At 39.8% G+C, this 26,151-nt stretch overlaps 1 protein-coding gene across 3 annotated transcripts in view; it reads right to left on the minus strand.

Moving 5' to 3' along the window:
- Positions 1-419: 419 nt before the first annotated feature.
- PALS2 (protein associated with LIN7 2, MAGUK p55 family member) overlaps positions 420-26,151 on the minus strand; it is a 56,999-nt gene continuing 31,267 nt past the window's right edge. For all 3 annotated transcript variants that reach the window (XM_064167045.1, XM_064167046.1, XM_064167047.1), the window contains 10 exons: positions 22,249-22,401; positions 15,023-15,175; positions 14,318-14,545; positions 13,319-13,450; positions 11,740-11,839; positions 11,154-11,222; positions 9,908-10,069; positions 7,295-7,497; positions 6,771-6,899; positions 420-4,044 (listed from right to left, as the gene is read on the minus strand). In XM_064167045.1, coding sequence (XP_064023115.1) covers positions 3,868-4,044; positions 6,771-6,899; positions 7,295-7,497; positions 9,908-10,069; positions 11,154-11,222; positions 11,740-11,839; positions 13,319-13,450; positions 14,318-14,545; positions 15,023-15,175; positions 22,249-22,401 — 1,506 coding nt within the window. In that variant the 3' untranslated portion in view covers positions 420-3,867. The remainder of the gene's footprint in view (positions 4,045-6,770; positions 6,900-7,294; positions 7,498-9,907; positions 10,070-11,153; positions 11,223-11,739; positions 11,840-13,318; positions 13,451-14,317; positions 14,546-15,022; positions 15,176-22,248; positions 22,402-26,151) is intronic.

The following is a 26,151-nucleotide window of genomic DNA, read 5'->3' on the forward strand; positions in this document are numbered from 1 at the left end:
TCCAGTTTTACCTTCATTTTGTATCTGCAGAACACTTATGAGTCTACATTTATGAATCTATGCAGGATGGCATATCCCACTAAGTATCCCCCTAACCTCTAATTGACTGCATCTTGTCATGTGAAGTAGAACCTAAAGTAATCACTCCTGCTAGTCTGAGGGTTAGAGACAGCAAGGTAATCACTTGGGTATACGTGCACCAAAGTATTTACATTAAAGTTCAGCCTGGGGCACGCTTAAGGGAATTTTTGCTGCATTTAAGGAAATAACTTAGGGGTCTTGGCATTCTGACTGTACTTTTATGTATAACTTTCCATTTGTAGGGCAACTACAGTGTTTCTCCTATAAGTCTCTATATGTACAGAATTTTACAGCACCTCATGCACTGTCCAAAACAGAAATTACAGATAAATATAGAATTTTTAGATTGAAATATCTGTATATTTAGAAAAATATACATTAGTAAACACAATAAACCAGGGAGGGAAGTGTACCAGTTCTAAAGTCTCACATGCAGGTACATTTCCAGATTAAGTCATGGTAGCTTAGCAAGGTGATAGCAGACATGAGCATTTTCTGGTTTACCGTCCACATACGTACATATACACAGACAACTATTTGATAATTTACTCTTCTAAACTACTTAAATATTTATCTTGTGATACATACCACATATCTTAAACACTTAGCAGCATCTTCACCTCGCTCAGACACACCTATTCTTATCATTAACAGTCAGTGTAAAAAGTTCTCCTGTAACTATCTGGAAATGAATGTTTAGTGCAGAATGAGAGGCATGAAATCCTGGTTGTTTTAACTCCAAAATACTCCAAACAGCTGTTTATGAAACAGTTTCACTTGCTCAGGACTGGCCTTTCATAGTGTCTTTCTCCCCTTATTGCACAAGGTAGAGGGCTCGGCTGATCTAGCACACCCTAACTCGTGGCTGTGTATGTAACTGCCGTGGCACCACCGTGCCAAGAACCTCACTGAATGCTCTTTTCAAAAGAAGTAACCAACTGTCATTCTCATTCTGGTCATCCTACCTGACAGTGACAAGCAGCACAGAGTGGCTGATGAAAAGCTGATTTTGCTAACACCCAAAAAACAACCCCACCAGCACAAAAAACCACATCAACCCCTCTCCCTGCTCACCTCCCCAACATTACATACCTGCCGATCCAAACTGCATTTTCCAGCCGTAACAAATCAACTCAAGGATTGTGGTGGTTGGGGAGTTTTCTTGCCCCCTTACAATCCACACATAGGCCCTCCCCTTAAAACCTCTGGACACCGATACAATCTTGGTGTACAACCTAAGTAAGACATCTTTTCTTGTTGCTTCAGAATTTTACTTCTCATTAGCATCTACATTTACACCCCCAAATGGTCAGCTATTAGGCTCCGCTCTGCTAGCTGCCTGCCATTAAAAAAAAGCACTACATGAGCATGTAGCAAAAGCTAAAGCTTTCAGATTCAGCAGATACATGGCTATTTGGAGACTGCAAACTAATCAAGGAGGCTCTTTTGACAGTATTCTCCCTGGGATGGAAACAGAAGGAGCAGAGAGGTTTCTGTGACTAACCCCTTCATGCCCTTGTTTCACTTGGGAAAACGAAAGTGGTATTTTTAGTATAAAGTACTGTGGTAGGGAAACTGAAGATCCTTCCCCTTTCATTCTTCAGGGAAGAGTGAGCTCAGCCCAATTTTGGCATCACAAGAATATTTTCTAACTCATAATGAAAAGGCATCGTCTTATCTGTCCAGAGAGCACATCATCTTTGCAGGTCCTCTATTACACAGTACACACACAGCTCAGTCACGTTCAGCATACAGTGCCAATCTCAAGTCATTAACACCAGCAATGGAACTGCCATCATTGCTGCTACACACAAGCCTCCATGTCTCAAAGCTGCCTCTGAGGAATAGGATCACAGAACATCTCTCCTGGGGAAAGGAAAACAAGTCTCATGCTGGTGCCACTTTCAAAAGCTCTGGCAAACTTAAAACCAGAAAATCATAGCAATAAAACAAAGTAGTGACACAAATGTTCCCTTACAGATTTTCAGATTCCCTCTACAAGACTGAAATCTCAGTGCTGACAGCCACAATGCTTACCTGTGCTATACGCGGCTCTGACTGACACTTCCCACATACGCAGGGATCTCCAGCCTCTCCTCCTCCTTTTCCCCTACAACAACCAATTTTATAGGCTTTGTAAAAGTCGTCTGTAGCACACAGGTGGTTTTGAGGCTTACACTTTTCCTGTCCTGCACATGAAAGTCTTTAAGAGCCCCAGGAAGTAATACTGCTTTACAGTGTGTAAGCTCTTTTCCTTCAGAAGTAATTCTGAGGAATTTGCCTTTTGATAGCGCTGCGTGTCACACTTTGGTGGTGAAAAAGAACTCAGAAGCCAGGTGCCTGTCACCAGATGGAAGAGAAATCAAACAGATCGATGAGTCCAGTTTAGACACCTAAGCTGGTAAGAGAGGGCAAATGTTACTATATACAGCAGCTGACATTATAGTATCAAGTATGGCCACTAAAGAGCTGCTCTTAGCAACAAGCAGTACTTTCCTTTTGTTCTTGTGAAGCAGAAATATACATCAGCCTAAGTTCTGATCAATGAACTTGAACCTAACAGGAATTGTATCAATGAGCCTACAAAGGGGAGGACTGCCACTGAACAGAAGGAAGTATGTTGTAAAACCAAAAGGTATAAACAACATTGCTTTTTAGCAGTAAGCTTCCAATTCACAAGCTAGCTAATGAAAAAGTAACTAAACCCAATGTAATAAAAAGCACATAAATTCCATTACATCACACTCAAAAAATACAGCAGTTGATCACACACAAATATTCAAAAAGAGAATACAGAACCCAGCTAGATATCACAGGAAAGGAAGCCACAGATCACTACACAAATAGCAATGTCCTAAGAAAAGAAAGTTGTTTTTTCCTTTTTTTCTGTTTGTTTTTTTTTTTAAGTCAATGTATTTTCACAAGTGTGAATAAATAGTCCTAAACATTAACTGTCACTCTACAAGGCTCCACATTATCAGGTTCTCTCTTGGGCTACTTCACCATTACTTGAATTGCACTCGGTTACCTTGCATATAAGGATTCTAATGTGAGTACTTCAACCACGCTGGGCTAACAGGCTGGCTCCCCAGAACAGCCTCATTAACAGCTTGCAAGGTATTGCTTCAGGGTATTTGAAGAGACACATATAAAGGAACCTACACAACAGTTGTCTAAATCAAGAGACATCAAGAATTTGTGAAACATCAAGAATGCACCAACATTAAGCTGAAAGAAGCTGGAGCAATGGAGCTGTGTTGGTTGCTGCTTTTCCTATTTAAAATTCTGCTCCCATGAAATTATTGGGTTTTTAAGGAAGGAAAAAAACCCAAAGAAATCAGTGTTCTTTCCTAATAAGAGCTATAGACTTTTGACCAGTTAAACACTGATGTTAACAAGTTCTATAAAAATTGTTTCAAGTATCCTTTTTTTTCTTTTTGAAATCACAGTGAAAATGTAAGACCAAGATGTAAATGTTGAAGTGAACGACTGAAAGTTTTTTAGATGAAAAAGGCAAAGGTACTAAATCAAAACATATAAAAATGCTTAAACGCATTTCCTTCATGTGATATGAATAGAAAGGTTATCTGTAAAAAGTTAGAAAAATTAAAATAAATTACATATTTAAGTACACTTTCCCTTCAGCATTTCTATAAAAATTCAGAACAGTGTACTTTGAATATACACAGCGTAAAAATGCACAGGTGCTGGGGGTTACCGTCACTATCTACACGGCGTCACAGGAGGGTATCTGCCGTGGCTGACTCGAGCTCCTCTTGAGAGATCTCAATAGACCCAGCTGATTGGGACCCACTGGGGCTCCAGCCTCAGTCTCTCGATGGCAGTCTGTAGCTTCTCGAAGGCTTTGTCCAGGTTGTCATTGACAATGGTCAGGTCAAAGTAGTGGTTGTAGGCTCGCTGGATCCGTGCGCTCTCGTCCACGGTCTTTTTCAAATCGGTGTCCTGGCAAAGGGATTTTAAAGGTTACTGAGAACACAAGACATGGACAGTCCTCATAAATGCAGAAGTATCTCTCCACCACGAACTGCAGCTGGCTATTTAAAGCTATGTACTGAATACAGCTCAAAAATAATGTGTTTTCATTTATAGTAAAGCCACATGGAACTTCTCAAGCTAAACTGCACTGAAAGAGCTGAAGAAAGTTCTGAGCTGTGCCAGTGATGTTAAATATGGCAACTAAATCTTTGCAGAGCTTGCAGTTTGTAAGAAGTCAACAGAAGCAGGAGAACTTTGCTGGTACGTGCAGTGGGTAGCCAACCACTTTGTATGTGCAACTCAGCATCCAATCAGAATCAAATCGATGCTTTAGAAATGAATGCCTGACTCAATCTGTTACTTCAATACATTTGTGCCCTTTTTTTATCTCCGTGGAAAGCAGGAAACCTCCACGAATTTAAATTAGTAACAAAAAATACAGCTCTAGTAGAATACAGCTCTAGAATACTTCACTGCTTTTAGAGGCTACATCTCAGCCCTGCTCACCTGACATCAGTGCCTCATTTGTAAACTATTGCTGGGTTGCTTTAGTTCATAGAATCAACCAGGTTGGAAGAGAACTCCAAGATCATCCAGTCCAACCTAGCACCCAGCCCTGTCCTATCAACTAGACCATGACACTAAGTGCCCCATATAATCTTTTCTTGAACACCTCCAGGGACAGTGACTCCCACACCTCCCTGGGCAGCCCATTCCAATGCCAATCTCTATGTGAAGAGACGCAAGGTGTGGCCTGACCAGTGCTGAGTACAGGGGGAAAATAACCTCCCCTGTCCTGCTGGCCACACTGTTCTGATCCAGGCCAGGATGCCTTTGGCTCTCCTGGCCACCTGGGCACACTGCTGGCTCATGTTCAGCTACTATCTACCAGTACCCCCAGGACCCTTTCTGCCTGGCTGCTCTCCAGCCACTTGACATATCCCCAGCCTGTAGCACTGCTTGGGGTTGTTGTGGCCAAAGTGTAGAACCCTGCATTTGGCCTTGATAAATCTCATCCCACTGGCCTCTGTCCACGCATCCAGCCTGTCAAGGTCCCTCTGCAGGGCTCTCCTAAAGCTGCAAAATATGCAGGCAATTTACATTCCTTTGTTATGAATGCCCCATGAAGTGCTGCCCCTCAGCATTTCCCTGTGTTTCATTTGTCCTACATTCTCAGGAAATTCCTCTCCCACGTTTGCACCAAAGCAGTTTTTGTAAGTGGTTATGAGATATGTTCCCTCAACAATATTTATTTTAATATTTTGAAGTCCTGGTACAGCTGTAAATACAAAAGCCAAAATGAAAAAGTAAGTCTGTGAATAGCCTCTCCTTCACAGTCAGTGAAGGAAACTGGCAAATGTAGGACCCTAGGAGCCAGCATTTTTGCAATGGAATGGCTTAGGGTGCTAGAAATAACATATATCACTAGCAAGCAGAATACAGTACTTTAAATTTGGGGTTCATTTCTTCAGGAAATAGAAAAATATGAAATGGGAGATCAATCTCTTTATATACTTGGGTATGGACATTTTGCTTTGCCTGCTACACTGTCTTTATATCAACACATGGGTGTGGGCATGGTTCACGTCCATACAGAATGGTTCTAATTGCTTGTGCTGGAGGAAGCATGTCTCATTGCCCTCTGCTACAAAGTGTGTCTCAGAAAAGGGAAGAAGACCCCATGAATAAAATGTGCCCCTTCACATGACAAGGAGCTTAAAGGAGAAGAAAATCGACTCCTCACTTCTTATTCTGACAGCTCCCAGCCATCCTCAGTGCAGCAGGTGCTGCCGTAGCAGCAGTTTCACTCTGCCGTTGGTTGTTTGGTTTGTTGGTGATGTTTTTAATGCAGGCTGCAATATTTTTCCTATGAACTACCATTTGTAAAGCACATCTATCTTGTAAGGCAAACCTGAACAAACCTTCTTTTGGGGAGAGATGGGGAAAGTGAAGGAAAGACATCTGTGTGAGAACAATTCCCATCATCCAATACCTACCCTTTGCTGCAAATATTCAAGAGACACTTCTCAAATAACACATTGCAAGTCATTTGGTAATCAGCACTTCACTGTAAGAGGTTTGTTTTCCAGAAAGAAGCAGCCTGCTTTATACATGGTATTTGACTAAACCCTACCAAGCAACCAGCAAAATTCTTGTCTAACCTTTCTTAGTAACCTCAGAACAAATTCCATCCAAAATGAAAAGTGAAATTTTAAAGATCCAAGAACATTGATATGGTTTAGGTTGGAAGGGATCTCAAGGATCATCCAGTTCCAACCCCCTGCCATGGGCAGGGACACCTCCCACTACAACAGGTCGCTCAAGGCCTTGAACACCTCCAGGGAGGGAGCACCCACAGTCTCCCTGGGCAACCTGTGCCAGTGTCTCACCACCCTCACTGGAAAGAACCCTTTCCTAACATCTAGTTTTAATCTCTCCTCTGCCAGTTTAAACCCATTACCCCTTGCCCTGTCACTACCAGACCTTGTCAATAGTCCCTCCCAAGCCCTCCTGTAGGCCCCCTTCAGATACTGAAAGGCTACTACAAGGTCTCCTGGAAGCCTTCTCTTCTCCAGGCTATCATAGCCTGTCCTCATAGCAGAGGTGCTCCAGCCCTCTGATCATCTTCATGGCCCTCTTCTGGACTCACCCTAACAGTTCAAAGCAAACCAAATATGAAGTAATCTGCTTACAGTGAGAAGTTTGGTCGTGATTCCAGCATCGACCACAGCCTTGTGCATAGCACGCAAAGTCTCCAGCTCTGGAGCAGCAATAAACACTACGTAGGGCATGAATTCTGAAGTCCTCAGTATTTTCAAGGCCTAGGAGCAAGGAAAAAAAGAAAGAAAAAGCCCAAGTTTGAGAATGACTCACCACATGTCCCCATTACCTAAGGGGCACTGCAAAACTAGTCTGTTACAATGGGCAGAAACACATAAGCAAAGATTCTTATTCCTATTTTAGGAACTTCTTCACTGCCTTTTGAAATGCTCAACATCACTCCTTTCTTGGCTGAAAAGCTTATTTATTACTCTGCAAGACTCCTCTTCCATGCAGCATCTAAGTTGTTTTTTTCCATCTAACTCATTCCACCTAAATGCAAGACTTCAGTTGATATTGTGACCTTTAAACTGGATAAGAAGCCTTCCAATTTAAAAGCAATACCTGCTCGGCATTATACTCCCACACTTGTAGTGCAATGTTATAAATGCTGTACCTGTGGATTCACATCCAAGATGCAGGTCCTTCCTGTCTGAACAACTTCAAGGATGGAATCAATTTTGGTGCCATAAAGATTCCCTTCATATTCTCCATGCTCCAAATATCTGCCAGCTTTAATATCCATCTCCATTTCAGCCCGTGACACGAATCTGTAGGCCTGCCCATCCTTTTCATCATCCCGTGGCTTTCGTGAGGTAACTGGACAGAAAAATGTACAATATCAGCTGAAAGTGTTACATTTGGAATACAAATATGAGGCTGTAATGCCTATTAAGTTAGGTATTACACATTAATATACAATTATCACTGTTCCACATGTTGATTAATTATTTTGGTGTAAGTTTCCAAACTGAGCAGAGCCTCTCCTGTCCCCTTTATTTCTGTTCCTTCCTATATGTTGGTCACCCACCCATTTCCTTAATTCTTTTACATTACTCCTTCACATCAAAGACAACACTCAATCACGGTATCATTTTAATTGTTCACTTATAAAAATTGGGGCAGACAACAAAAATCTACCCCACCCTGCCCCTCAAACCTTAGCATACACTTTGCTCACTGTATTTGCCCTTTTATCCAGGGTAAAAGCACATGAGCCAGCTATAAAGTGAGCTTAAACATCAGAAGCCGAGCTACTGTAGCATAGTGGAGGCCACCTAATGCTGCTCTCCAGACTAATTTACCATGTACAGCAACTTAAATTCACTGTAGGGAGATTAAAGCCAATGTTTAAGTAAAAGATCAGCAGCTGTCTTGGGTATTGCCACACTGTGATGTACAGATGCTATTTAAGAAAGAAGTTGAAAATAAAATATCAGATTATTACCCTCTTTGCCTGCCCACTACTTGTGTTTAATTAAATGTGAACTCTAGAATATATTAAACATAACAGTGTGAATGGATCCCTTTAGCAATGCTTGGATCATCACTTGGTGCAACTTGGTGATCCAAGTGGGAAGCACTGTCCCAGTAATTCCTATCAACTCCACACTTACAGAAAACTCAAATCCCAGGAGAAATGATCTTCTGAAGCTGTTAGCAATACAAGTATTAGTAGACCATCAGGTTTTAGCCAAGATTCTACAGACAGATGAAAATTATAATGCTTTGTACAACAAAAACAACCAAAAAAATCGTATTTTGAAATATGTTTTGGAGAATGAGCTTTTGCAGCTCACAGCCAGAAGATGACTTAACAGTTCAGCTACCCACACTGATAATAAAAACCCACAGCACCATTGCTGGATTAGAGCTCAACACCAAGGCCATGCTTCTCTTCATAGCAAAATCAATCTGTTTCAGCCATTTAACAACAGAAATATATACATGCGTGTATACACAGATATGCATGTGTATATGTATATATCAACCCCCAGCACATACATTTATGAGTAACCCAGCTGGTTTTCTTCTAATTAAAGAAACTGAGGCCACCTGAGATTATTTATTAATTTAAAACCCAACGGTAGTGAGGAGATTCTGTTTACAATAAACTATGTACTGCATGTGCATGATCAGACTGTCACTAGGTTGGAGAAGTTAACTTTCATGCTTTTGAAGGGTGTTCAAGAGCTCCAAGTAAACTGTACTGTACCAATTATGCATTTAAGCTTTTAGCAAAACTAGTAACTTTGGAGGGCTTTCTTAAAAAGAAATAAAGAATTTTAGAAGTACTAAATAGTTTTTTACTATTTTGCCAATATAGATCATAGAATCAACCAGGTTGGAAGAGACCTCCAAGATCATCCAGTCCAACCTATCCCCCAGCACTATCCAGTCAACCAGACCATGGCACTAAGTGCCTTGTTCAGTCTTTTCTTGAACACCTCCAGGGATGGTGACTCCACCACCTCCCTGGACAGCCCATTCCAATGCCAATCACTCTCTCTGTGAAGAACTTCCTCCTAACATCCAGCCTGTACTTTCTCCGGCACAACTTGAGACTGTGTCCCCTTGTTCTATTGTTGGTTGCCTGGGAGAAGAGGCCACCCCCGACCTGGTTACAATGTCCCTTCAGGTAAATTTCTTTTAAAAGGCAAGACTGGGAAGTCAGCCTTGTTATCAGTCACACACAGCAGTTCTTAGTGCCCTGGCCAGTTTTGGTGTTAATGATTCAGCAAATGAGAGAGAACAGTTCTCACATCTTGCACGGTTTATCTGTCAGACCTGTCCCTCCTACCCTGTTATCAGATCTGATCCTTGCCCGCTGAAAACTGAAGGGAAAAGACCATTTCTGAAAGTCTGAACTAAATGGCAGACCTGAGAAACATCACTGGCTCTTCATTAGTGAAGTAGGAGCTTCTAGAATCCTCTCAGTGACTGGCACTGACTGACTCTGAAGAAGCCTATCAGACTGCAGTATGGCACACAGAAAAGCTCTTTCTGCAGCATCATCAGTAACATTTAACTGCTAGTTACAAACAATTCTCACTGCTGTCATATGTCAGTTCAGTTTTCTGGGAAGATGAAGAACCTTTTCTTTTCCCACTCCATACAGTTTTTGTACTCTCAGCTAATTATTCCTACCCTGAATCACTGGGATAAACATGAGATGTTGCCCTGATAGAGAGACTCAAAGTATACTACAACAGAAACGCTGACAACTTACACGGCACTGTAGTTCCAAACCTAGTAGGGTTCAGTACTATAAACCTGTTCTTCAAACTTCTTCGCCCCACTCCCTGGGCTCCAATTAATACCAGCGTTTTCCTCTGAAAAGGAGGCATTTTGGCTACTTCCTCATAAATCTGGATTTCATGACGATCAAATTCTACATTAAGAAATGTACAACAAACAGTTAACAGCCAGTACAGTAATAAAGCAATGAAGCAGCCCTGCTATGTATCAACAGACCACATGCAAATATAAATAGCACTCAAAGGGCATTAAGTTTGTTACAAGCTTTCTTGCTTTAAATTGGTACTGAATAAAACAGTTACCCCTTCATGGACAGCATAAGATCAGATAATTACCTTGATTTCCAAGGAGAAAACGCAACACTAATCATAATGGGAAAACTGATTAACAATTACTGAGCTTCCACTGAATCCCAAAATGGCTCAGGTTGAAAGGTACATCTGGAGAGCACCTGATCCAGCTCCAGTGCCCAAGCTGAGCCACATGGAGATGGTTGCCCAGGACCACATCCAGATGGCTTTTGAATATCTTCAAGGATGGAGGCTTCACAACCTCTCTGTTCAAACTGTGCCAGTGCTCTGTCACCCTTACAGTGGAAAAACATTTCCTGACATTCAGAGAGAACTTCTGTGCTGTTGCTTGTGGCCTCTGGTCCTGTCATTGGGGTGCTCTGAAAACAGCCTGGTCCTCTCTGCACCCTCTCTTCAGGTCTTTATATACATTGACAGGATCCTCTGAGCCTTCTGTTTCACAGGCTGAACAGTACCAGCTCCCTCTGCCTTTTCTTGTAGGAGAGGTGCTCCAGTTCATTCATTATCACAGTATCACAGTACCACCAAGGTTGGAAAAGACCTCATAGATCATTAAGTCCAACCCTATTATCTTTGTATGTCCACATCTCTCTTGCACTGGGAAGGGGTCCAGCACACTTCAGGTGTGGCCTCACCAGAGCTGAAGGAAAGGCTCACATCCCTTAATGTGCTGGCAACAAAGCTTTTTTTTTCTCCTTTTTAACACACAACTCTCCTCTGACTTCCACCTACCTGCTATAGGTGACATGTACTCAGCACCACTGTCACTGGTGACTACTGCTTCTAAACCATAAAAACTATCTGACCTATCACACTATACTGCAAATCTTTCAGCTTTGGATACACTAGACTCTGAAAGTTTAGAAGCCTAGAGAACTTTGACTCACATGTAATATTAAGAGATACCTGCATTTCTTGTGGTGAGATACATCATCTTTTTCTTCTTTTTGCTACTTATAGTTCCACAGAAAGGCCCTAGAAACAAAAAGTGAGACAAACTCATCATTTCTGCTAAATGTGTTTTTTCCAAGGCTTGCTTACATGTACAAGGTCCAATTAATCACAGTTACTAGGACTTAACTAAGTACAGCGCAGAAGATCACATCTTTTCTTAGATTGCAAATGGTACAGCAAGAACCACACAGAGAAAAAAATTATCTCAGAAACTTTTGTAAAAAGCAGCAGCAAAATTCATCAGACAGGTTTAATGTATTAACTTTCAGTGCATACTGGAATATGTACTTTTTAAAAACAGCTAATTCTTACACCTTTCCCACCTCATTTAGCTTTACATCAGCAGGTGGCAAAACTGATTCATGTCTCCATGAAGACTAAGCATAGACTTTAGACTTTGTCCCTCAGTCAAAGCCAAAACACAATCATCAGCATTTTGCAGTACTCTGTGTATTCTCACACAGTATCTATGAGTCAGGAAAAACGAAACACACGGAGTCAGAGCAAGACCTATTTCTGAAATGCATTAAAATCTCACCTGAGCTGTCCCAATCCCTTCTAACAAAGGCCTTTCTCTTCTCTTCCAGGAACTGGCTAGGAATAAGTCCTGCACTTCCTCCTTCTTTGACGTGACTGGCCTGGGGGAAAAAAAAATAATGAAACAAAACAGTCCTAGGTAACTTGTAAGAAGCATCTGTATCATCAGCACGGTGCTGACTGACTTTCAGGCTGACAGAGTTTCAGTGGTGAGTACTGATACTTTTATTTCTGAGTTTTGGAAATTCGAACTTAGATGTGAATATAAAAATTCTCTTACAGTAACAATGTCTTGCCACTGAGCACTAAAATTCAGGGAAGTTAAGCAAAATAGCTAAAACACTCATTATTGGTTCCCATTAAGTTCATAAGCTCCTATATCCATAAAACATTGGCACCAAAATCCTAAATGGAGTGCTACAGCTGCAGACACTGAACTCTGAAATGACAAAACTCAAGACTTTCTAGTACACAGTACACTTATTTTGTATTCTTGAGCTGCTCCAAAGAGGTTCCAGTGGAACTTATTAACTGAAATTTCACAAACAGCTAATGTCATTAACAGAGGCCTAAATAATGCCTTCAGGCTTTTTGCACTAAATAGCTACAGATTTAAAATCTCAGTAACTTAAGTATTCCTAGCAATAAAAGTTTGGCTAAGATTCTCTATAAAATAATTCCATGGCAAGCTCAATTCTCAGCAAGCTTAACACACACAAGCACACAGTTATGAAATACTACACTTTCTTCTCCATTAACTGGTTGGCCTGTCTCCTGCTAACAGGAACTGTACACTTTCTCCTATCTTTTACAGTTAGCGAGGTTTTAGCACCAGTCTGGCATTTCTAGAGAGTACAAGGAAAACCCTTTTCCCCCCCGTGGCATGATCCACAGAGCAATGCTTGCAACACACTATACTCATATTGCATTTAATTTTCACCACTGATGGAGTGTTTAAAGTTTTATGTCTCCTGGACTCCCACAAGTTACAACTGGAAAATTTGGAAAGCAATACAGAAGACAGCATGTAAGCTAAATGTCAAACTGCTATGGAGTTTTGGGGTGTCTAACTTCTGAAACTTACTTGGCAGTAACAAATTTTCTGCCTTCCACCACACTTTCTATTCTCTTTCTGTTATTACTGTCACTGGAAGCAACAGAATTTAGCATCAGTTGTTGATGTACATTCAATTCTGTTGCTTTTAAAGAAGTCATAAATACATAGCTCTCAAGTAATGCCTGGTTCACTGTTGCTTGTTATCTAGCAAAGCAATTTAGCAATTCAGGGTAGAATGGGAAATTAAGACTGTTAAACTCTGCCTAGATTGCTACTGCCACTTACAATTTGAACATCTCAGTTAAGGAGAGTATCTTAAAGATTCATGTGTCCCACTTCAAAGGGCACTGATGATGTTTAATTGTGTGTATAGTGTCTTAAAAAAATAGAATTAGCCTAAGCATTGGCTTACATTATTTCTACTGAAGGACTGACACTAGAAATACAGCCTTAAAGCAGGGTGAACAGCTAACATCTGAAACAGTGCCAAGCACTCTGACTGTGAACATGCATGTTTACCAACCTGCCACCAGTTTGGATCTTCCCGGTTTACAATCTGAAGGATTTCTCCTTTGGAAAATTTCAAACCTGCTTCTTTGCATGGGATGAGGTTGTCATTGTATGGATTATAGTCAAAATGACACTTCACAAAAACCTGCAATGTGCAAAAATGTACACAGCTTAAATATTATACAATACATTCTTAGTAATTTACCTATCAAACTCAAGTAATGTCTTGACCTACTGCATAAAAAGTTTGACCTGATCAAAGTTGTACTTGGCAAGCAAAACACAATCTATGGAAAAGACTGGCATACACCAGCCAAGAGAGCAGAACAGTCAGCAGAGCAAGCTTTGGCTGAAGAAGACATTTAGACAATGTATCACAGAACATTCATTTTGGCATTTCATCATATACAACCCAATTAGTATTGGCTTTATATTACTTAAAACCATAAGAATTTCTCAGATGCGAGTTCTGCATGCAAGGCTTCTGGAACCTTAAGAATTAATTTTGCCATGAGCTCAAGTGAACAAGGTATGTGACTGCTTGAGACTGGATTTTGGTGCAGGGGAAGAAGAATAAGTTTCATCAGTAGACTGGAAACACCTTTGACTTTTTCCTGCCAGGCTGGGGAGCGAAGGAAGCAGAGTACCTGCCTCAAATACAGTACACTCCCCCAGCATTTACTCAATGTAAGAATAGCCTATTTTACTCAGGGGCATTAAGACTCACTACCTGGAGGAGTGTTTTGCAAGATGTTTCAAAGGCACTGATCTAGGGCAAGGAGTTACTTGTCCATAGAGAACTCGGGAGCTTACAGCAACAGCAGGAATAGCCAGCAGCCAAATTCCTACTTAAGTGTGTTCATCTGTTGAATTCAGTATGTTTGTGAATTCCACAAAACAGATGAGTTGGGCACTGACCACATTATGAATGCATGCAGCTCACTGCAGCTACTTGTGGCAATAAAGTACCAATCAGAAGTTCCTGATAGAATGTTATAAACATGCTACTGACCTGTTGAGGGATTACAGTGTCTCTGTAGCTGGGGAGAATCTTCAGAGTGACACTGCCGCTAATGTTTTTCAGCAGCTCCTGCAATTCTTTGGGATTGTTTCCAACCTCGTGGCCGTTCACCTCTTTAATAATGTCACCCACATGCAGAAGACCTTGTCGATCGATCATTCCACCATGAAGAATCCGCGCTATTACCAGATCGTTGTTCTCTACTCTAAAGGTAACGCCCTGGAGGAGGTTATGTGACACCCAGTTTACCACTGGTTGAATTTCAGTTTCGTTTTGCCACTATCTCAAGCAAAAAGATGCAGCTATGAGATACTCATCTCCCTCACTGAAAACAGACAGTAATAGTTACTGCAGTGTAAGAGTTCCTAGCACACAGATAAGCGTCAGGGAACACAGAAGCACTTTCAGACGAGGTTTTCATATGACTGAACAATGACTGCACTGTTCTTGATTGCATTTTCCATCAGGACCAAACAGATGTTTAGTCAGTTGTGCTAGCAAGACATCCCACCTATCCCGTAACTTCTTAAAGAGAACAGGAAAGAAAACACAAAATGACTTATTTTAGCCCCTCAGTAGTGATCCTGTTACCCATTAAATTACAGAAGAAAACAATGAAAACATAATGAAAGAGACTGGGCACATGCAAACATTATCACTCACACTTTAAAGACAGAATCATCTTCAGTGACATACCAGTGGTTCTCCTGCTCTTTTGTGAATTCCAAGGATACGAATAGCATCTACTGGAACTATCTGGTTGTTCACTGAAGAATTGTTGACTTCTGGGCTAGAAGGAGGGGAATCATAACATTTTGAAGCCACAATATCATGCGCTTCCAAGAGTGACTGCAAAGGAACAGAAAAAGTCTCTATGTAAACCATAAAATAAACATTTGCAAAAGGATTTCATGTTGAATAACTACTGAGTTTGTCCCTTTGGGACCAGATTGTAAAAGGATCACAAAAGGATTTTACTTCACATGGAATGATGCAAAAATTTGCCTACAAGTTTTCACATGGATAGATAAACCTACTGTTTTGACAAGTGTAGTCTCTTGTAAATGCAAATGCTGCTTCTTAAGGAAGTATAGGGAAAATGTAATGCATTTGGCAGGGATGTATGATCTTGCAGGTAAGAAGATGGGAAAATAAATACCTGAGCAAATGGTTAAACAACCTAAAGCAAAACAAAAATCTCCAAACAAACCAAATGAAAGCAACCCATTAAAAAAAAGCAACTAATCATTAGACACTTGTGTTTAATGTAGTAAAATTTCCATCAACAATAAGCTGGATAAGAGGTGTGCAAGGATTTCTAGTAATCTGCAGGAGTGCTTTCTGCTCCCATAAAGCCAAGGCAAATAAACCCAGATGACAGAAGTCACTTTCTAGAGGACTTCACAGTTAATGGTCTTTCTGTCAGTTCACATACACTGGTTCACAAAGCAGAAGACAGAGATCCTAAAAATACAACCATCTTTCGAAGACAATGCAATTTAGACTTGATTTTCTAGCAGAAGATACTTTCACATCTTTTATTTAAATCTTAATATACACAGGTAAAACTTCTGGTAGTAAACAGTGGACACTTTCTTTCTTGAAGAGGAAAAGGGGCACCCTATAGCCACCATATCTGGTAGTGCAAGATAAAACATGCCTATAGCCCAGAGAGTCTCACTGGCAGAGGTGGAAAGAAAAGCAGCAAGCAGAAGAGATGCCCACTAGGCTTCAAACAACATAGCTTTGTTACAGGTAGTGGCCTGATGAGTCTTCAGTCACATCACTGCCCGGTGTCAAACAAGTAAAGACACCACAAGGACTACTGCTGAAAGTGGCATGCACGCACCAGAGGAAGACAGCAACCTACACAAAATCTGAGCAGGTGAGCATGCAACATTTAAGCAAAGATAACAATTTTGCTATGCACTCTGCCTCATCCTTCTGTAAGCCACCTCTAACCTAAAAATGGCTCAACCATTTTAGTGCCAAGCTCAACATGGAAGCTCTAAATGTGTTACAAACATGAACAGTTACTTTAATCTGACCATTACATGATCACCCTGATGATATTCGAAGGAGGTATTAATTCACTGATTCTGCCCTCGCCATTAAGATTGTAAAGACAGCTGCTTATTGTGACTGCTCTGATACTGTGGTCATAAACCAAATCAAATTAAATAGGAAAAACAATCATTTACTTAATTCAAGCAGCTGTCAGATGGTAACAATTTCTAATTCTTCATTATCCAAGACACATCCAGTCCAGAAACCAGGAGAACAGATCTCTCTTTTTGCCAAAGTTTGTGAGCAACAGTTTTGGATCTTCCTGCATTTCCAAAATGAAACCAGCAACAACACATTGTAACACATTACCACTGACAAAACCAGGTAGATATTTGCCTCTTTTCTCTTTTGTCCACATACTAAAACAAACTGTTACCAATTATTTTGGCCACAAACCACAAGAGTTCTCACAGAGCCTTACACATAACCATGCCTGTTCAGCTTCTTGCCCTTAGTGGTCATAGATTTCATGGATTGTAATCTGATCCACAGTCAAAAAACACTACTAAGCTAATAGTGTTTGTCACCCATTTAGGATTCTCTATTAGACTGTCCAGTTCTTAAATCTGACCCCATTCCACATTCTGATCCTATTTATTCACTCGGTTCTGTGGATAGGCATGAATTCTCTTAGCTATTACTTAACCATGTCTTGATCACAGAATCTTTATCCTGCTATTTGTGTCATGGCAGAGCCTCAGAAAGACAGAGACTGTACACTGCTGCCCACAATTATAAAATGGTTCCTTTAAGAAAAGTAGATTACTGGTTTCCTCAAAATAAACCATACTTAACTTGTTACCTTCAGACACTTAACTCTCAGTTATGAAACTCAATAATCTATACCAGTTTTATGATACTGTTTCCCCAGCCAGGCAGGTCATGGCATAAAGACCGTAAGAACACCTAAACAAAGGCACCTGGTAACAGGGGCAGTGTGTCTGTATCCACTGCCAGACTACTCTTCAACATTTTATGTCATTCAGTTACTTTTTCAGTAATATCATTCTGTGATCTGAGAAACACAGTTCCAAGAACTTCACTTGCTTCTTTCTTAGGGTATCAGAAAAAAGTGATATCCTGTGTTCCTGCAACTCCCGAGCTCTTATGGAATCTAAACTTTCCCATATTGTTGCTGGAACACTTTAAAAAAACACTGCCAAAGTCTGCAAGACAGCATGGACTGAATAATCAACAACTATAAAATGGTTCAAAGTTTCTTCCACATAACACATGTAAACAGGGTCAGCTATCTAAGACTGGGGTAACTGCAGAAGGGTTTCCAGGGGAAAAGTGGCAAAGTTGCCACAATAAGGCACTGCAAAAGACACTGCACAACAGACAACGCTCTGTGTCAGACATTATAGCCCCTTTGTGGAATATACTGTCATGAAGTAATTCATAAACTTAGAGCATATCAACTGCTTTACAGTACATTTTTGTGGCTGTAGCTATTAGGTTAAAAAAGTAATTAAAAAAACAGTAAACAAACAAACAAACAAAAAGACCCAAGGCTCTCTACATTGTTGAAGCCAAGTTAATAATAGTTTTCTGGAAAATAAAAACTGTCAGTACAATTTTATGAAGCACTGCCTGCCCTCTGTGATAACTCTTTTCCAAGCTGTGATCCAATAGAACCATTAGACTACAAACTGGTGGCTGGGGTGGGGGGCAATGCAAGAGTAGAACAAGTGTAGTGTCTTGCTTTCGGGATTCCTTTCCTAATACTCAGAAGTATTTAAAATCTTTCTATTCTTCTTTCGTGCACCAAATATGTGCCTGTATTCTCTGATAATGCTGTTTACATATTAGAACTTAATAAATGGACTGCATGCCTCTGGCACACATATGAAAAGACAAGGTTTTTTAACAGCTGTTCTGGAAAGTGAGGAAATAATTTAAGATCTTAGAGAAATCAGAGGGGCTGGTAAGGAGATATGAATATGTGAGAAAAAGAACCCTATAAATTCACATCTGTCTAGGACATAAGATAATTTTTCTAAATGAAGCATTTCAAAGATATAATTAGACATTATAAAGCTAACTATCAGAAAAAAATATTGGCAGCTTTTCAGATTTAGTATTTTATTGCCAGCAGAATCTACTATTCAGGATGAATGGCTTGCATAATTCTTGGAAAGGTAAAAGTAACTGAACAAGTTCTTCCATAAGCAGCAGAAGTGATTCTTCTGCATGCTTAACCACACCAACAGTGCAATACTTTCAACTCCTTCCTCTTCTCTCAAGGTAACCTCTCTTACCACTCTTCTGCTGTCCAGCTACAGTCCAGTACAGCTTGCTCTAACCTCTATGCACAGCGTGTGCCAGCTGGCTGCTCAGTACACACTGGCCTGATGGCCAGCCATCAACACTGAAATTCCTAAGAACTTATGCACCTCGACCTCTGAAAAGTTCAGCTCAAAGTAAAAGGCATAAAAAGTGAAAAGGAAAAAGAAGAAAGGAAGTAAAGGAAAAATGAGAAAGGGGACGGAGCAGACAAATGTAACAGCCTAACCAATCATGCACCTGTACTCCAGAAGCCAGTCTCTCTTCAATGTTCTCCCCAATGTGTAAAAGAAACATAACTCAGTATTTTCAGCATGACATGATACAGTCAGTAAGATATTGCTCTGATCCCTTGTATGCTACATTTGACACTTGTAAGTCAAGGTAGATTACAAATGTAAGAGGATGCCATAATAAAGTGGCACCTTTCATTTGTAGCCTGCAGAATCAGCCTCCAAAGCAGTTATACAAGGGAGTCCATGAAATTTTTAAGAGTCCAGTCAAAGTAGCTTGTTTACATGTTTAGTGAACTGGAGAAAGGATGTAAATTACATTTTCTATAATTGCAAATTACACTGCATTTTGTTCCTTCTTGCAGAATTTGGAATATACCTCTTTGCACCCTATGAGGCAAAACCAACAGCATCTCTTTGTTGAGTATTTAGTCACTTTTCTCTCCTCTTTTCAGAGAGACATACAGCCTCTCCTAGCCTTAGAAAGAATACCCAACAGTATAGTCAAAGAGGCAGCATGCAATTGTGTTCATAGCATACAATAATCATGAGATAAATTTTTAAACAGAGTTCCAAGGAAGAGTCAACAAACTGAGCCAGTAAGTCTGATGTTGACACTAAACAAATTAATTGCTTCCACAAAGAACAGAATGATTGGACAAATAGATACGGGAAAGCATCAACAGGCTTTAATAAAGGGAAGTCAGCCTTCTCAAATCTAGTTAAATAGAATGAGACACCAAACAAAGCTACTATAGGATAAGCAGTATGGCTCTTGAGTGGATGAAAATATTGCTTGAAAGTTTGCTGATACTAAGTTATTCAAGGAGTAAAACAACTGACTGTACCCTGCAGAAGCACCTCTTGAGCAACAGGGTGAGAACAAGGCAAATGAAATTCAACACAGACTGCAAGAGAAAACATTATCCTAATTTAACACCATAACTGACAGACTCGGAAGTGGTATCTCAGAGGTGTCAACAGTATGAAATCAAACCAAAACCACAAACTCCCTCTACATTTACTGAGCCTAGAGGTTGCTCCTCTTTACTGAGACGGTAGTCAAACACCGGAACGATTGATGCCCAAATCCCATCAAGTGTTCAACAACACTTGGACATTACCCTTAATAACATACTCATTTTTGATCAGCTCTCAAATGGGCAGGCAAGTGAACTACATGATTGTTGTAGTTCCAACTGAACTATTTTATTCACCAGCTATACTAGCCATTTTTAACACTAGGAATTGTTAAATAATGAGTTAAGAGGTGCCATGGAAATTATTACATCACCTCATAAATCCATGCTGCTGTGAATGACTCTGGGAAGCTGTCTGCAGCTTTGCTTCCTGTTTTTTTATTTATTTGACAAAGTCAGACACATGCACAATGAAGTCTCTCAAATCAGGGGTAGCATGGGAAAACATGATCAAGAAAAACTGTTCACTTTCTTCCTATACAAGAACAAGGAAATATTAAGTGACACTGACAGCAGCCTCAAAACCAGAACAATTTAGTCTCCACCCCTGATGCCTGTGAATGCCAAAGCTTCACACAGGTTCAAAAAACAACTGAAGAAGCTGATGGAAGAGAACACCAGCACAGAAAGATGATACTACTTCATACTGAGAAACCTGAACAACAAATCACTAAATCTTCACAGAAGATTTTGTGAAGTATCAATGTTGGCTTGTCTAAGCCTTCATTAGATGGCTACTGCTGGCCACAGGGATGGCAAACAGAAGATACACTTTTAAAATGGACCTTTAACATACAATTAGGAAGAACTAACAAAAGATTACAACAAAATTGTGAAGTTAGCATATATGGAATTTCAGGTCTGGTCCTTATAAATCAATAAAAAATGTACAAGAAATACCCTAAATAGTGGCAGTTTTGTTCACCAGCTACTTTAGAACTTCTAAATTAAATGTGTAAGTAGCTTAAGCCCGAACTAAGGGAATAACTAACACCAGCATCACGTTGTGCCACACTTAAATATTTGCTGTTCATCCTAATTAAATTTCTTATTTGATCTCTGTCTTCTACAGGCCGTTTCCAGCCTCCACCACGTAGAGTCTTTGAGCAGGTGGCCTTTGGTCTCTGCCATCTGTCTCCAGAGAGAGAATCAACACAGAGCCTTTCAAAGTCTGTCTACTCCACTTCCTGAATCCTCTTCAACTTTTGATTCACTCCTTTTGACTGGTCAGCTCTACTTTAACATAATGGATTTTTGTCAGATCTGTCACTGCACCAGGTGGCCCCCAATTCCAGTTTCTTTGCATTCTAACTACCAATTCCTCCAAACTCATCCTCTTCTTTTCTAGTACCAGTTTCTGCTAAGGGCTAATAGGGTGATTTGCAGATTTACTCTACCAGTAAGTCTCAAAATCACAGTCTTTGATCCCTTAGATAGGTGCCTTTATGAACAAATGACAACACAAGGAGGCCAATATACTGAAGAGGCAGAGGAACTACCAGCACTCAGAACAGCAACCTCAAAAGCTGAACTTTTAAAGCACTCCCTTATTCAACAGGCCACAACACAGCTTGACAGCATTCCCACTGTTTATCTATATTAAACAGCAGTACACCCTACTGCAGTGTCTGTATAATGTTTAACTGAAAATTTAGAAAGTAAAGTGTATTTAAACTCAGATAACTAAAAGTATGTCTATGGCCCTATACCTGTCTGCCAAAAGAGGCACATTTATACTACGGCAAAAGGTTTAATCGTGTTCTTTTACAGAATACTTATAGATAAGTACTAAAGTCATCTGCCTAGAAGATCCACTGTCTACAAAGGATTTACAAACCTTCAATGCAAAAGCTACAGAATAGTAGCAGTATGGAAAAACATCTGTGTTTGACAACCATCTGTTGTAGAGCAACAGTGAGAGTGGCACAAAGTCTCAACTTTAGCTGCAGTGCAGATAACGTCAGAGAAGATTCACATCCATTCACACTGCAAACTTACACAGAAGTATAAATACCAACAGCTCAACTGCAATGCAGAATGGTCAGTATCAGGTACTGAGACCACCTGCAAATTGTAAGGATGAAGTCTTACTGGAATTGTTACAGAATCTTCAGTCATAAAGGAAGCAAATGTTTGCCCAAGAAACTTTAGTGTATTTTAATACAATGAGTAAATATATTCTTGAGGTGGTATAAAAGAACAAAATCATACTCATTTTAAACCCTACATGGCTTTACCTTTCATTTGGAGTAAAATGTTCATGTTTGCTATTTGAAGTTTTGTTTCATTATTACTCCTAGATCCATATGTAGACACTGATACAATAAGTTGGTAAGGTACAGTAAAAACATGGCACCTGAAAATGAGGCTCCTTGAGTATTCCAACCAATTCTGCAATATTTTCATCTTTATTTACTAAGGGACTGATGTCTTCAAGAATTTCATTCACCAACTCCAGGTTGTTGTCACTGACAGCCTCAAGTTTAGAATCTTCCAGTCGCTCATGAGCCTGTAAGATTAAATATAGGAGACTATATTGTAAATTACTTTTGAGTAGTTCCAACTTATAAATATTTTATGTAATTTCTTGGCACAGCCTTTAGCAGGAAAGCCTGAAAATTACATAATAATCTGTATTGCTTATCTATATAACTGCTGAAGGATTTTGCATTACATGAATCAAAAAACTTTACATGCAGCACCCGTCAGAAATGTTTGTATACCCTTATTCCTTAAAACAGGTGTTACAGACACCAAACGGTCCTCTCGAGAGGGTACAGGGCCTCAAATCCATTCTGTTTCAGAATCCAGTACAAGTACACCCTCTAGAAGGACAAAAAGGAGCTCTGAGATCTGCTCAGAACAAAGTCTGCAAAAGAACCATTTACTCCAGGGTCCTCCCACTCAAACACTGTAAAACCAGCAAACTATAAAGGAAAGCCTGCATAACTAAAGAAAATGCAGCAAAAGCAGTTAACAGGATCCTGGGCTGCATTAAGAAGTGTTGTCAGAAGGTTGAGTTCTACTCAGCACTGGTGAGGCCACACCTGGGTACTGTGTACAGTTCTGGACATACTTGAGAGAGTCCAGTGAAGGGCCATGAAGATGATGGATGGACTGAAGCAGACATCTCTCCTATGAGGTTAGGCAGAGAGAGCTGGAACTGTTCAGCCTTGAGAAGACAAGGCTCAGGGAGGACCTCACCAGTGTGCACAAAAATCTGAAGGAATGGTGCAAACAGGAGAGAGCCAGGTTCTTTTCAGTAGTGCATAGTGACACAATAGCAGGCAATAGGCACAAATGAAACACAGGAGGCTCTAACATGAAGAAACCTTTTTTCCACTGCGAAGGTGGCTGAGCACTGGCTCAGTTTGCCATAAGAGGCTGGAGTCTCTCTCCTTGGATACATTCAAAATCTGTCTGGACATGGTCAGAGACAACCATATCCAGGTGGCCCTACTTTTGTAGAGGGCTGAACCAGGTGCCTTTCTAAAGTACCTTCCAAACACAATTATTCTGTGTTAATCTCTTTCTAGACCTACTGCTGCAGAACTAATTCTTTCTTAAACACTGTGAATGCTCAAAGCTCTAACTTCTCAATGAATTTAAGTAGCAAGAGAAACATCTCATAAATCCAAAAGTCTAACTTACTTATTACAGGTAGTGCTGTATCATAAATTAGGGAGTAAGAATAGGCCAAGAAGAACAGATTCTCAGTTCACTCAGTTAAGAGTTATTTAGAGCACCACAACAACAAGAAGTTCCAAAAAAAGAATAATTGCTTTGGCATGTAAAAGCACAACAAATTACAAATATATTTGGAGTCATCTACGCATACTTCTCATATATATAATTTGAAGGTATGTACACACATCTATTTTCTTATTAGTGCTTTGAAACTTTGTTTCCTGAAATCCTCTGAACATTACAGTCTCGGTCCTGTCTATTAAATGGCATTTCTGCAGGACCACTGATCAAAGACTGGAAAGGCTAATAGCATAGAGAAAGACATTTCAAACATTCCTCAACACCAACACACACAAGTCAAAGCACCATGATTACAAAGTCAAAGGAAGCTGGCACCTACACACATTCTCCTTGATATAAGGGAGTTACATTGTATATAATACATGCAGTAAAGAAGATTCTTTTTTTAAAGTTTACTTCTTGTACAGCATGTAAAACACAAATCTATTTCTAAACATACTTCACCACCAAAACCTTTATAAGACTAGAGCATACAGGTTACCATCTTTCTCATTCATTTTCTTTAAAATACTACCATCAACACAGAGCATAATCTACATACAAATATCAACTGTTTTGAAAATAAGCATAGCAATTCTAAAGGCTTGATAGGATTAAACATAAATCTCAGCACAAGAAGGACATGAAGCTGTTGGAATGAGTCCAGAAAATGACCACAAAAGGTTATCAAAGTACTGAATAACTCCATTGTTAAGAAAGGCTGAGGATTTGGAGTTGTTCAGCCTGGGGAAGAGAAGGCTCTGGGAAGACCTCACTGTGCTCTTTCAGTACTTAAATGGGGCTTACAAAGAAGATGGGGACAGACTTTTCAGCAGTTTGCTGCAACAGGAAACAGGGTAATGTTTCCGAACTAAAAGAGGGGAGATTTACCCTAGGTATAAGGAAGACTTTCTTATGGTGAAGGTGGTGAAACACTGCAACATGTTGCCCAGAGTTGTGGTAGAAGCCCCATCCCTGGAAACATCTAAGGTCTGGTTGGACAGGATTCTGAATAACCTGAACAAGTCAAGGATGTCCCTGCTCAGTGCAGGGCCATTGGAACAGATGACCTTTAAGGATCTCTTCCAACCCAAACCACTCTATGTTCTATAAACATCAGTAAAGGACAAGAAAACACATCTTACACTGATTAGAGTCACTTCCCCTTTCCCTTACGCCCAACTGAAGAATGGAAGGGTACAGTAGAAGAACCCTATCCCAAAAAGCATCTGTAATTTCTACCTCAATGTCTTTAGAAAGAAAAAGTGTGAAGTTAACCCAATTTTAAAAGATTAGACAAATTTTGCATTGTGAGGTATTGTAAACTATCTACTATATTTATTGCTTACCTTTATGTTTTTAAGGACTGAAACAGAAGTTGTTATGGCCCAAAGTACAATTCCCTACTTGTTTTTGTCCTTTTGGGGGGTATTTTACATAACAACTCATCTTAATAGCTGACTAATAAAGAAAAATGGGAAAAATCTTATGTTTCAAACGTGGTCTGAAACAAATCTGCTGAAATAATCTGACCTTCTCAATGTTCTGAGAACTGCCTATTCTGTTAAATCTGGCTCTTCTAACATAAAAGTGAGGTTTATGTATTTTTAAAGACAAAGATATATATGAACTATATGTACTTCATAACATGTGCTGTTGTTTTGACCTTGCCCTCATTTAGCTTTGCTGGTTAGGACAGTTTGGGGGTTTAATTCCACAATAATTACAAAAGGAAATGAGTGCAGTCATGCCATATGAACACAATTAAAGTCTTTCAGCATTCTAGATAAAGCAAGTTTATAGTTAAGAATCTGTTTCCATCACAAGCATTTTTTTACATCTGCTAGTCATTAAATTCCACGTAATTGTAATTGGGCATTAAAGCCCAAATTCCTGAGAAAAAAAAAAAAAGAAAATGCTTTGCAATTAACATTTTCTTCATGACAAATATTAAAGATGACCTATGCAGCAGATACTGAAGTTGGAATCAACTTTAAGTAAGAAAATGCTTTTACTTTAGTAAAATTTAGTACACAAGTCTCTCCCTCTGCAGTCATCTCATTAGCAGATGAGACATTACCATAATTTCTAAGTTTATTACTATGCAATGCCTTCTACTTAAAATGAATTTTTTGAACAGCTAAACAGAAGTGAATTCTTATATGAATTCTTAAGAAGTTTTTCTTCCCAGATTTTCATACTGAGCAAAATCCTTGTACAACAATCCTTAGTGTATTTCATGCCTGCCCAGAGGGCACTGCTTTCAGATGTCTATTCATATTAATGAGACAGCTACATTTAAGTTAACTGTTTTTTCCTCATGAAAAGCTCAATTTTATGAAGGATGAATACAAAGGAATGTAAGTGCCATGCAATAGTGACTGCATCTCCTACTGGTAAGATCAGCTACGTTTTAATTATGGGGTCCAGAGACTTTTTTCACAAATATCATCATACTTTTAATTGATACCATTATATATAAATCAAGTGTTTTCATAATGCAAAAGCAAAA

This window comes from Pogoniulus pusillus, chromosome 28 (genome assembly GCF_015220805.1).
Source record: "Pogoniulus pusillus isolate bPogPus1 chromosome 28, bPogPus1.pri, whole genome shotgun sequence".
Taxonomy (NCBI): Eukaryota; Metazoa; Chordata; class Aves; order Piciformes; family Lybiidae; genus Pogoniulus; species Pogoniulus pusillus.